Below are 13781 nucleotides of genomic sequence, written 5' to 3' on the forward strand. Positions count from 1 at the left end.
ATGGGCACCATCAAGAAGACATAGAAGCTTCTTTCACATATTTTATGTTCATAATTCAGGAAACAGGGAATCTCCACAGTGCAGTGAAAGAGATCTGAAATGACTGATTAAAAAGAGGCTACAGTTAGGTGGCAGCAGGATTCTCAGTAAATAAATGGCTATCGGGACGGAAATGTAAGATTAGATTATTTCAGTCTCTTCAGAAAACATGTGACAGGTAAGTTTGTCCACATCAGTAAAACAAAGTGTTGGTTATCTGTTCAGTCGCTTCCAAAGAACACGACAGGAACCCCAACACTGTGGGTTTAACCCCGAGTCGTTAACTAGCTAAAGGGAAGGCGGAAAGTTAAAGGATTGTGGAAGACTCTAAGGCTCTGTTTACATTAATTCATTTCACCATTTCTTCGTGTCGGCGTCTTGCAAACTATTTACATTTACACTGAAACGGGGATCGGCTGATTCGCTAGTCACATGACTAATCAGCCATCACATCACATGATCGCCCTTGCATCTGGAGCATGAGCAACTGCTTTATATTAACCATTCTTCGGCGACAACAACTTGGTCCACGAAATTGTCCCACCATGCGCTGCTTCTTCCCGGTCTAACCCAAAAGCGGCGCTCCATGTACGGCTTGCGTTGCTGCTGTGGCTGGGTTCTCATTATAAAAGCCGAGTAGCTAGAGCTCAGCACTGCGTATCCCCGTTTCTCACCGTTTACAACTGCTAAAATCAGCATCGTATGCGAATGCTTACGTGGGCTCCGGCGTCTTTGAACCCTTCCACCTATGAAGTCGTATTCCAGTATTTTAATGTAAATGGACAGTGCATCCGCGATAGAAACGATATAGAAACAGATTAGTATAAACGGACCCTGAGCAGGGTTGGTCACAAATTGGCAGCGTTAATGAAGTAGTTAGTGAAGTAGTTCGGCTGCAATCCACCAGGTTAAACAGGTTAACCAGGTTAAAGGTGTGAAGTTTGAACCGGCAGGAGGAAGTACTTGAGTTTTACCCAGGCTCCGCCCTCGCAGTGACGCAACACCTTCGGCTCTGCTACACTTACTCAGGCAAACTGCTCATTCAGGTGGATTCGAGTTCCCGAAAAAATGGGAACTCCACCCACTTTTTCGGGAAGCAATCAACTTTGAGCAGCGGCAACGGCCCAGGGTGGAGGCGTGTTCAAGGTAGTGACGTGGTTGAACTGCCACTCAACCCATGGATTGTACACGGAAGCGCTTCATTCAATACCAACATGGAGCAGCGTCAAGCTTTTGACACTGCTGTAGATGCTGTAATGAAAGTGTTTGACGAGAGATTCTCGTTAAAAATCGAGCAAAGAACAGCCCTTGAATCATTTCTTGACAGGAAAGACGTTTTCGCCTTGCTCCCTACTGGCTTTGGTAAGAGTTTAATCTACCAGTTAGCCCCGCTGGTAGCTAAATCATACGTCAGAGGAAAGAGTGGTGTGATTGGCTTAAGCTCAGGCACAGCCTTTTCTGGCCACAACCAGTAGCAACCCGAGGGAGGCGGGTTGACCAGGCCATTTCGAATCGTATTCGTTATGGTCTTGGTCAGACCAGAATCTCGAAGAGATTTGAAAGTCTATGTTAATCAGGCTACTTGAGTTTACCAAAAGCCCCTAAATGGTTCAGTCGCTCTGACTCATGGCGTCTCACCTCTGTGTTCACAGCTGATGTTCCTGGCCTACCTCTTCTTCCTGGTGTGGCTCGGTGTGACGGCTTTCACCAGCCTGCCGGTCTTCATGTACTTCAACGTTTGGTCCATGTGTCAGAACAGCAGCTCGATGGAGGGAACCAACCTCTGCCTGGACCTGCGTCAGTTCGGTACGTGCAGCCATGACAGACTGTTAACGATGTCTCCATCTATTCCGATGCAGAAAGTGTTCAGACCTCTACTTTTTTATATCCTGTAACTACAGTTCTATTGATTTTAAATGATTATATTTGTTTTTTTCCCCCATAAATCTACCTCCTATAACCTGATATAACTATTCAACAAATTTAGGAAAGATCATGACCTGAAACTTGCTGCTGAAAGATGAACTATCATCCCAGCCTCCAGTTTCTTTGAGCAGGTTTTTGTTAAGAACTGTCCTGTATTTGGCTGCATTCATCCCTCCCTCAGTTCAGTTCCATATAACATACTGCCACCACGAGCACCGGTCGGACCAGTAGTCAGACCATCAGTCGGACCACCAGGACCACCAGTCAGACCAGCGGTAGAATAGAAACATATTTCCTATTAATCACATAAACAGAGAGGTTTTACAGACAATCCTCAGTCCTCTGGTGATTTGGAAATGGTGTCAGTTTTCTTAGAATCACCTGATTTCTGACTGAGCAGACATGCTTGGATCAATCTGCTGAGCACAGACAACTCAGTGATGACTCATCAACATTTCAAATGGCAAACATGATGGAAAAATCAGCATGTTTGCCACAAGAATGCCAAACTGGCAGTAAAAAGGCCCAGTGTTCCATGCTCTCTAATGGCAGGCTCGGATCAGACACTCGGCTCCTGTTTGTGTGTTTATGGTTAATGTGTGAAGTTACGACTGTTTTTCCTTTTTAAAGGAAGCATATTGTGCATAAGGTGGTTTACATGTTGCCTCTTTTGGATAACCTTGGATGTCCCCAACTGTTTATGTCTAAAGTCACATCGTGATGTATGCAGACAAGGTGAAGGGATTTTATGAAGCTGAGTCTCGCTTCCCTGTAGAAGCTTTATCTGCACACGTCCAACCGTAGTGTTGTCACTACCCAAGCTCACAGACGACAGTGTATCCCGAGGACGCTGAGGGTGTCCAGGTGACACGATGGGAACGTGTCCACCGAGCGGAGTGTGAGGGAAGCAGAAAGGGAAGCAGATAGATGGGGGTTCAGTCCTCTCCTTCCTCCTTAAATAAATAATGCAAAGTTAGGACATTTCAGGTTGTGAGAAGAAGCAGATGCTTTCAGTATTTAAAAAGACAAATGAGAGTAGTGAAAGCGTAGTTTATGTTCCATGTGTAACTATGAAAATAAAACACGATGCGCTGGTACCAACGCTGCTATAACCGGTTCTGTTACGAGACAGAAGAAGAAGAATAAAACACAGATTTACAGGGTGAATAACAGGATCAAGTCCAAAAAAAAGAAAAGAAAATGAGAGAAAGTTTCGGCAGAAAAGTGGAAAATCCTTTAACTTAAGTTCAAACTTTGCTGCTTCCTTCGTGTGTCGGCAGCAGCATTTAGGGCAGAGTGACCCAGTTCAGGTTCTGTGCAGGAGTACAGTTACACAGAAACGAGGGCTTTAAAAAGTCAGAACTCATGAACCAAAACAGGAATAATGCATTTACATGTTAAGATGATTAGATTTTGATGGAGAACTTATGATGCAGACATTTAGATATATTAAAGTATCATTAGATGCACAGGCTGCACTGAAGTGTTCATCAGCGGCAGAAACGCAGAAAAAGGGTCAATCTCCTCATTAATTCTACTGATGCATCTTTGTTAATATTTTCAGTGCATTTCCATCACATGCTGCAGTGGTAACGTATGATTTACACGATGTAATCACAGCGCTGTCCACCATGTTGTTCTCACATCAAACCAGAAGAAACAGCGAGAGGCATTTTGTCCACTGGTGGTGCTGCCATCTAGTGTTCAGAGCTGCAAACTGCAGACAGACCCCCTGTCAGCGGACTAATTACTGCATCTAATGAGCTGCTCTCTGGGGTAGAGCATTAAAGAAACCTGGCAGTGCAGAAGGGCTTGGACTCAGAGATGTGGTCACACCGGGCGGGAGCAGCGACGTGTTCATTCAGTCAACTTTAATTAAAGATGCAGCGGAGTTATTCCTCCAGCCTGCTGCCACAGATGGATGTGTGAAGAGTTCTTGTGTGTTTGTGTTCATCAGGAGCGGTGACCATCTCTGAGGAGAGGAAGGTGTGCACAGAGTCTGAGAAGTTCAAAAGGATGTGTGACTCCAACGAGGTGAGACCATGTGACTCAGAGGTAAACGAGTGTTTACCTGTCAAAGAGCCGTAAAATGACCCCTGTGTGTTTGTGCTGCAGCTGGACCTGACCTTCCATCTGTTTGTGTGTGCGTTGGCGGGAGCTGGAGCTGCTGTCATCGCCATGGTGAGTTTCTGAGGGTGGGTGGTCAGAAGACGCTTAAAGGTGTCTGAAGGAACATGAGCAGAACACGGTTCAGTATATACATGAAGTGCTGCTTATATAAAAAACAGGATTAAATGAACACGGGTCCCTTCACACCAGCAGCTTAACTGGAGATTCAGTTCTGCCTCCAACCCACTGCAGCTGGTGAGGCTGTGTTCACATGTGATCTGTGATGTGGACCTCAGACATGAAAGGTTAATGTTGTCAATAATGGGTGGATTGGTAGGACATGGATGCGGACTCAGAGATGTAAAACAAGAAACTGGGTTTATTTACAAAGTTAAACGAAAGGCGCGGCTGAGCCGGATAAAATAGTGAGATGTTATCTCACTATTTTAATTTGTCCCATGTTAAACTGTGGGACAAAAAAAAACATGACTAAGGAAAAACAAAACAAGGAACATTACTTAGTATAACATGAATAACACTTAACTTATCGCGCCGTCTTGGCATGAAGGGGTGAAAACCAAGGAAAGGAGGACAGGGGAGCCTGGAAACTAAATAGGGAACTGGGAGTTGTTGGTGAATGAATGCAGCTGGGAACAATAACAAACAGGTGACGTGAATGACAACTAATGAGCTAGTATGTGAAGTGAGGGGAAAAGCAATGGCAAAACATGAATTTAAAAACCAAAACACAACCTAAAACATGATAAAACATAGGACTGAAAACAAGGGGAAAATCCCCTGGACGTGACAAATGTGACCTGCATGAAATGGCCCATCGGATCGTTTTCACCTTGATTATGAATCTAAATACACAGATGGAGGCATCATAGAGGAAGTTTAATAAGCATCCGTAATGCATGTGAACAGGGCTCATAAGGTGTCCAATTCTATCTTCCTTTATCGATCCAGAATCTTTTTCTTTTCTCTGTCTTTTTACATCTTTGACAAAGTTGATTGATTGTTCCCTCAAACTTCAAAGAGAACCTCGTCCAGCCGCTGATTCCTTCACTTTCTGCTTCCTCATCACACTCTCAACAGAGCTCTTCTTCTCTGTTCCTTTTATGGTGGTAATATGGTAGCTGCAGATAGTTTTTTAGACCTGACACTTCTTCTTTTGTCCTCCACTTGTCCAGTTTCCTCAAATGTTTTAAGGACACACTGCACACCTTGCTGAGATATGCCAAGTTTTCAGCTAACAGCTCTTTGGGAATCACCTTGTTGCTGCAGAAATCCTGTTTTCTGTCTGTCAAACTGTGTTATCTTTGCTGTTTTTCATAGATGCAACTAAAGAAATGGGAACAAATGATGTGTCTCTGTGACAGGTTGCTGGTAACAAAGTGCCTAAAGATCCAATTTAAAATGGCTTCTTTGCTAAGTTGTCTGTTATGTGTGGACACAACACTGGTTCATCCCTTGAGTTCGGAGCCTTTTTTCTGCCTGAATGATTCATAGGTCAGAGTTAAGTGGCTTAACAAAGAAAAAACACATTCCTCTGAAGATGCTTAGGTACAAGGACTGGACTGAAGATGAGGGAAAAAGCAGAATATGTCCAAAGAAAAACTCTGAAAGAGCTTCAGGAAGCTGGAGAACTGTTGATCAGGACACTCTAAAGGTTACAGGAAAGTCTGGCTGCTTGGAGAGAAACAGGAAGAAATGAGGCTGATCAGAGTTAGTTTGTTCAGGTTATAAAAATGAATTAAGCTCAATGATTTTCTGCTGCTCGTATCCGCAGCAGATCGTAAACTTTATGAGGACAGAAACAGAGTAAACTTTGATCAATATGTGGTGGATTCTCCAGGCTTGTTCTTTATTAAATAATCATTAATTCAATTCAATTCAATTCAATTCATTTTTATTTATATAGCGCCAAATACAACAAATGTCATCTCAAGGCACTTAGATAGTAAGTCCAATTCAAGCCAATTGGAATTCAATTAATTAATAATAATCATAATTCATAAAATAATCCAATTCGTTCATATAGAGCCAATTCAAAAACAATTTCCTAGCTAAGAAAACCAACAGATTGCACTGAAAACTTTTTGTTTTTCGGTCCAATCTCCCGGCCTGAGCGTGCCTGAGGCGACTGTGGAGAGAAACGACTCCCTTTTAACAGGAAGAAACCTCTGGCAGAACCAGACTCAGGAAGGGTGGCCATCCGCCTCGACCAGCTGGGGTTTGAGAAGACAGAAAGGGGGGGGGGGGGCGCAGCGGCGGCGGCACTGTACACCATTCAAAGGATATCTGTTGGAACAGGGAAACACGAGTTAATGACCACAATAATATCACATATACATAAAGAGAGTAAAGTGAGGAAAGGTGTGACAGATGAGGCCCCCCAGCAGTCTAGGCCTATAGCAGCTTAACTATGGGATGTTTCAGGATTACCTGAGCCATCCCTATTCAAGGTAAACACAAGAAACTTGTGCTAACGAAAAAATAAATAATAAAATAAAGGACCAGACTCAGTGAGTAATTCCCTATACTCCCTATATAGATCTGCTCCTCACACCACAACAACCATCTTTTTACAGCCACAAGCTACCTCAGCCTCTCACCAACTGCACACCAGTCACAGCGGGGTGGGGATGCAAACCCTGGTTCGGGTAGGGGGAAAAATAAAAGAGGTAAGATAAGCGGGAATGGGATTCAAACCCTGGTTCGGGTAGGGGGTAATGAAAGTATAGAGGGTGCCAGAGGTGGAGGCAGGACAAGACACACTAGCAGATACACTATCAGATTCAACAGACCTAACTATAAGCTTTATAAAAAAGGAAAGTTTTAAGCCTGGTCTTAAAAGTGGAAAGGGTGTCTGCTTCCCGGACATTTACTGGCAGCTTATTCCACAAGAGAGGGCCCTGATAACTGAAGGCTCTGCCTCCCATTCTACTTTTAGAAACTCTGGGAACCTCAAGTAAACCTGCAGTTTGGGAACGATAATCAGTACTGCTAAATATTACTGAGGTACAAACTGACGCCACGACTGTACAATTGTACACAAAAGAGAGATTTTCTTTTAGAAATCCTGTTCCATGTGCACCGGAGGAGTCCTTGCTGGTATGAAACCTGACCGCTCCTCCTCCTCAGGTCCACTTCCTGATGGCTCTGGCTGCTAACTGGGGTTACCTGAAGGACGCCAGCCGGATGCAGAAGTACGAGGACATCAAGTCGAAGGAGGAGCAGGAGCTGCACGACATCCACTCCACGCGCTCCAAAGAACGCCTCAATGCCTACACATAAACACGCAGCCTCCAGAAAACACACACTCACCTGTCAGACACACACACACACACACACACACACAAACACACACACACACACGAGTCACAGAAAACACAAAGACACACTCAGACATGAGATGAAAACCAATAAATGATGAACACACAGCCACCTCGTCATCCTCGTGTCTGCTGCAGGTCGTCGGCTCCGGTGGTCCGTCCAAACTTTTAATTCCTGACTTCTGCTTCGGACTGAGGAGAAATCTTTAACTCCACCTTAAAAATGAGGAAGAGGAACGAACTGACGATGCTCTACAAAGAGTTCCTCATCGTTAAAGCTCTAAATTTACTAACTTTTTCATTTCAAATGCCCAACTTTCAGTAGAATAATGCAAAGAAAAGACCTTCAAATCAGGAACAATTACAAGAAAAGTTATGAAATCTTATTTTCTCACAGTTCAGTATTAGTTAAAACCAGCATAACAAAGAAAAACCAAAAATGAACGACCAGAAAAACCCAAAGAGAGTTTAATTTCTCATGTTTCATCGGGCCGTGCGTTTCTGTCGCGGTCGTGTTTGTGCTCGTGGTGTCGCCGAAGCCAACGATCCACAGCAGACACGTGAATGAGCTCATCATTTACTGTGGAGGTGGGGGGGGTCCCTGATCCCTCCCAAAGCCTGCAGCACACACACACACACACACACACACACGTAGATGTGACTGGATGGTCGGTGTTGTGCAGGCAGTGTTGTTCGGTGGTGTCATGCTGTGTCGTGTCGTTTCACCACTTTGATGACTGCTGTTGCAGAGAAATAAGTTCCCTTAGGAAATGTGTGCCTCCTGGGTACAAATGGGGTAGCTATGGCAACTTTTCCTCCTCCTCCTCCTCCTCTTCTTCCTCCTCCCCCTCCCCCTCCTCTAATCTCTGACCTTTGACCTCTTCCCCCTCCTCCTCCTCTGATCTCTGACCTCTGACCTCTTCGTCCTGAGCCCAGTTTCATCAGTCGTTCCTCACGCTCTTCTTACAGGTTGAGTTTTTCCCATAAATGCACTTAAACCAGCTGATGATGATCACTGATGGATGACTTCATGTTATTGCCGGACAAAGAGCACTTAAATGATGGCTGTTCATGCAACTGATGAAACAGGGCTCCCCCCCTCCTCCTCCCCCGATTGTATAAAACTTGTGATTTGTCCTCAGAAACAGCACATCTTAGCAGCACAAAGTCTTTTTGTCATGTTCTCATCAGTCTGTTAAACAAGGATTTTCTCACTTTTTGGGATTTTGCCACAGTTTTGATTATTTATGTGTGATTTTAGCACTGAGGGTATTTAAAGGGGCAGGGGTTGGGTGGGTTGGGTTCTGTCACACGTTCATGTTATGAATCTGTATTTCAGTGATTCTGCACACACACACACACACACACACACACACCAATCATCTTGAAGGTTTCGTTCTGTTACTTTTTATCAACAAGCCCGAATGTGACCAAACGTTCTTTAGAAGTATGTTTTGAACAGTAAACTCGTCACAGAGGACGTGATAAGATGGATGTCTGAGCGGCCTGTGCGCCTGAAAGGCGGAGCTTATTGTTTTTCTCCTGAAAGCATCGGAACCTTTCGGTCTTTGTGAGGAGTTTAGAACATTTCTGATGAAGGAGGTGCTGAAGGGAGCTGAAAATGAATGACAACCAGCTCATAAGCTAACTGTTCAGAGAGGATTTGCTTTACTCTGGAGTTTTATGCTTTTTATTTGGTGTCTTACATAACGATCTCCTCAGGTGCTTCTGAGTTTGATGCTGTAATCTGGATCTTCTTGGATCAGCGGGGCGACACCAGCAGCTCGGGGTCATCTGGTTGGGAATATGTCATGTAGAGTCTCAGTCATCCAGGTCATGGTAATCCTAAGAGCTTGAATGAGGTCAACTGGACTCCTTCTCCTTGGTTCTTCAAGATGTTCCACTGGTAGGTGGGAAGGATCAACTTATAAGTAGAAGAGGGGCTGTTCAACGTCTCCAAGAACCAAGAAGAAGTCCAGTTGCCCTTATTCACGCTCCCAGGATCCGCTGAAATAAGTTTGTTCTGACTGAGTTTTTGGTTTTCTGCTGCTGCTGCTTTCAAAGATCCAGAGATCTCCCTGATGAGCAGCTCAGTTTCTGTCCGATGCTGTTTACACATCACAGGAGGAATATTCCATTTTCAGGGCTGTTGTGTTCACTTTGCATTCAGCCGTGTTGAGCCAGTCTCTATCTGCCAGTAGAGACGATGGGAAGGAGTTCTGCTCGTCTCCAGAAAGCATGTGATGAAGATGGTAATGTCGTCCGTTTGATTTGATGAGACAACCAGCGTGCACATGCACACACGCACACACACACACACACACTCACACACACACACACACACACACACACACACACACTCCAGCACCGCCATCCCTCTGAGCCATAATTCGTTGCTCTTTTACTTTCCACTGATAACATCTCACTATTTTATTATCAACTTTTAATCTTTGAAACTTTTTAAATGTGAAATCATTTAATTAGAAAAGAGAAATGTGTTTTCTTTCTTTCTGTGTGGGCAGTCTGAAGCACTGCACCTGCGTTAACTCTGTATAAAGATATACATATATGTGAAACGGTGGAGGCGAGCAGCCGGGAGGACAACTTCCTATCGGTTACAGAGTCTGGAGGAGGCGGCTCAGTCCCAATGTCCTGAGCCTCTGCTCCCTGCAGGAAGCTGCATTTACACCAGTCCCACAGCGTTGGATGGAGGCTGCATACCAGTAGACGTATTAACTGAAAGTAAACATATCTAAAACTAGTCGTGTGCTGTGAAACTACATCAGTAAATGCTGTGCACAGCGTCAGTCACACTGTGGTGCCTCAGGAGCTGATGAAAATGGGCTTTTTTTTCCCATATTGATGACCAATAGGAAGAAAAGCCTGTGATCAAAGGTCCGATGTTTGGTAGTAAAGCTGATGTTAATCAGCCTGATTTAAGGAAGCTGAGCTGAAGGTTTCCATCTGGTCGGACGTGTAAATGCAGCTGAATGTGACAAACAGAAAATTGCAGGTGTGTCGCAGAAGGGAGACTCCAGCAGACTCGTGTCCTGTTCAGGTGTGTCTCGGCTGCAAACAGTCAGTATTTTTAAGGGTCTAGTTTTACAGTAACAGTATTCTATCATTTCATTGCCTGACAATGGATGTCTTGTCAGTGTTTTTAACCTCAGATAAAAGAAAAAATAGTTTTTTGTGCACTTATTGACCATTGTGAGCTCTCTCTCTCTCTTATTCTTGGTGTGTAAGTGCATTGAGCTCCCCGCTGTGGGACCTGTGTATAGTCTTGCAGCATTGGTTATAACCTGAAGAAGTAATGATGAAAACGAATGAATTCATAATAATGAAGATAATCTTATTCTACATAAAAAAAAAGACAGTGAATCTAGTTGTTGTTTGTGGCATGGTTATGCATTCAATGGTCATAATTTTAATGATTAAAATGAGACAAAAAAAATCCTTCTTTTCCACTGACGCTGTTCTGCTGTTTTTCTTTGATTTTCCACTTTCAGTGTGCAGTATCGCAGTTCCTGTTGCTAATGGTGTTGCTAAGCTAGCTTGCTTGCTCAGTTGTTTACCACCAGAGCAATATATTGTAGCAGTTTGACTAAATCAAGGTGTAAAACAAGAAATCCATCCCCTTAAATTTCTGGCATACAAGTGCATGAATCTCTGATTGCAAGTCTTAAGTGATATGATTATGGTGTTCTGTATTGTTTATCCTAATAAAGTGGATTTGCAGATGTGGTGTAATGTATTGCTCTGGCCATCCACCATCCTGCTCCCACCACTGCTCACATCCTCCTCTGTCTGCAGGCGTTTAGGCTACACTTACCTGATCTAAACTCACAGTCAACAGCACAACTGCAGCTCCACGCAGCTGAGCACAGCTCAGAGAGCTCAGACAGCCATCTGCATCTGCAGGGCTGCTAAAACGGAAGAGCTGAAGCTTCTTCCCGTGCTGCTGTGAAGACTGGGCTTCAGACTGAGATGACTGCTGATTCACTGGTAGACATCTGGTTGCCAAAGCCCAGAAAAGACCTAAAATGTCTCATTTACATTTGAACAAAGATCAGATCTCCATCCTCAGGGTGTGTAAATGTAGCCTAAACAAAGCTAAAGTCGGTGGTTTGCTGCCCGTCTCACAGGAAAGTGTCACAAATATGAGAACTTCGCTGATTCATTTCTGTGACTTTCAAGGAAAAGTCTTGTTCATGTGTGTTTAAGGGAAGCAGCGAGTGTTCCAGGGCTTCAAGACCTAAGAAATGTTGTTTTAATCTGTAAAACAGTGACTCAGAGCATGTGTCCAACATCTGTCCAACATGTACCCCTCACCTTTCTGAGCTTCCCCACATGCTGAATGTGACACAGTGATTGTTTTGTGACTTTCATTGGGAGACCCTGTGCTCTTTGTGTGCACCAGCCTGAAAAACATAAAGAATTGTGACATGAATCCGGTTTGCTGTGAGGCGGCTTGTTTTCTGGGGGAGGCTGTGAGCAGCTCGCTCTCCATCTGGTTCGGTCTCCTTGTAACGTTGACTGTGTGTCTCACGTGTTCATCCTGCGTCCTCTGTGTCTACCCGCTGACCACGGCTGAACATGGGCCCACGCTCCATTCCAGGATCCGCTCAGGATTCACACACTGACCATGTCAGCGTAACAAAGCATGAAACCTGACCTCCAGCCTCCTGTGAGGAAGATTTGACCTGTTTCTGCAGCTCTTGGAGCTGGACGATCAGATCCTCTGTGCCTGAGCAACTTCAGCTCTTGTCCATCATGAACTGAACACGCATCTCACAGCTGATGTCACGTGTTGCAGATTCATGTAGTCAGGTTGGACATTTTGGACGCCAGAAGTCTGTTTTTTCTGTTCTCCATAGTCTTTTTGTACTTCACTCTGGCTGCTTAGTAGCAGGCTTTATCTGATTCACTCCTCCATTTTTGTACATATCTGTGCCAACAGCTTGGGCAGACAGTGGCTTTTTTTTATTTGTAAAGACATAAACTTGCTTGCATATATAAATAAAATGAAATAAGACACTTGTGTACTTGTTAAAAAGGGAACATCTGGAGTTTGTGTCTTTATTTCACATTGAATTGAGTTGAAATATGATGACGTTTTTACCTCAGAATCATCAGAATCATTTCTGGATGAAAATATAACTCCTGTTATGAATAAAAGTCTCTTCTATCAGAGCTTACAGCTGTACCCTGAACAGGACGCCCACAGCAGAGTGAGACGTCTCAGACTGGAGAAGATGTTCTCAAACCATCTAATGGACTCATTTCAGTTATGAATATAAAGTCATCATGCAGTTCAAGTTTGAATCGGGTCATAAAAGTGGAAAACTACAGTCTGAATGCAAATAATGAGCAAATTGTTAAGAAAAGAGACAAAGAAAAGTCAGGATTGATCTCACGAATCCACCTAATTCCCCTCAGTGACTCAGGTTCATGTTTCAGTCAGTTCATTGGATCAAGCCTCGACTTCTTCGTCTCACGTGTGGAATATGCTGAACCCACAGTGGCTCCTTTAAATCAGGGATGATGTATAACTCTGGTGGAGAATCCATGTTAAGTATTACGAGCAGCAGTAAACTTTGGTGAAATCCCATCAGAACATGTTGTGTTTCCTCTCTGTCGGCTCTCAGTGACCCTGAATCTGAACGTTACACAGAAGGCAGCTTTAGTTTCTGTTTTTATCTCCTGAATGTATCCAAACAGTTTCAGATTCAGAAAACTTTATTTATCCTAAATGAGACATTCAGTCTGACAGCTTACGCAGTTCTCCCAGCTCTCCGAGCTCTCCGAGCTCAGATCAGCATCTGACACCCAGCAGCTGCCTCATATGAGGAGATAATCAGCTGAGAACAACATCAGGGGTTAAAAACATTGTCTGTATTCAGCAGAATCAGAATCAGAATAACAGTTTGTTTCCTCATCACAGCGCCTCCCTGAGGGCATCAGAACTAATTCTCTGGAAAGAACTGGGCCAGATTGACTAATAATTCCTGGTATCTTCTAAAGTGAACACAGCTCCTTTAACTGGACTCCAATAATCTGTTTAATCTGTTTCTGTCCTTCACAGACAGCCAATAAAGCGTAAAAAACCTGATAAAAAGTATTTCTAGAAACACCAGAAGAGTTCAGCGTCCTCATCAAGTGGATTCTTTGTTGTTCTCTCTCTGTAATCGACTCTGTTTGCATCAAACTTCAGCTGGGGGTCAAACTCTGTTCCCAGATACTTGGATGTTCTCACAGTTTGGCCTCACTGTGTACGAAGCTGAGTTTTGGGTCATCAGTGTTGTGAACATTGTCCCGTTTACATGAAGAAAACACAGCAGTGCAGAAAAGGATAAAACACCTGGTCTA

At 43.9% G+C, this 13781-nt stretch overlaps 1 protein-coding gene across 1 annotated transcript in view; it reads left to right on the forward strand.

Annotated features, from left to right (window-relative positions):
* gpm6ab (glycoprotein M6Ab) overlaps positions 1–12473 on the forward strand; it is a 29362-nt gene extending 16889 nt beyond the window's left edge. Inside the window, exons 4-7 of the mRNA XM_075463291.1 lie at positions 1692–1845; positions 3923–3999; positions 4081–4146; positions 7222–12473. Of these exons, the coding sequence (XP_075319406.1) occupies positions 1692–1845; positions 3923–3999; positions 4081–4146; positions 7222–7374 (450 nt within the window). The 3' untranslated portion in view covers positions 7375–12473. The remainder of the gene's footprint in view (positions 1–1691; positions 1846–3922; positions 4000–4080; positions 4147–7221) is intronic.
* The last annotated feature ends 1308 nt before the right edge of the window (positions 12474–13781 follow it).

Source organism: Odontesthes bonariensis, chromosome 4 (genome assembly GCF_027942865.1).
Source record: "Odontesthes bonariensis isolate fOdoBon6 chromosome 4, fOdoBon6.hap1, whole genome shotgun sequence".
NCBI lineage: Eukaryota > Metazoa > Chordata > Actinopteri > Atheriniformes > Atherinopsidae > Odontesthes > Odontesthes bonariensis.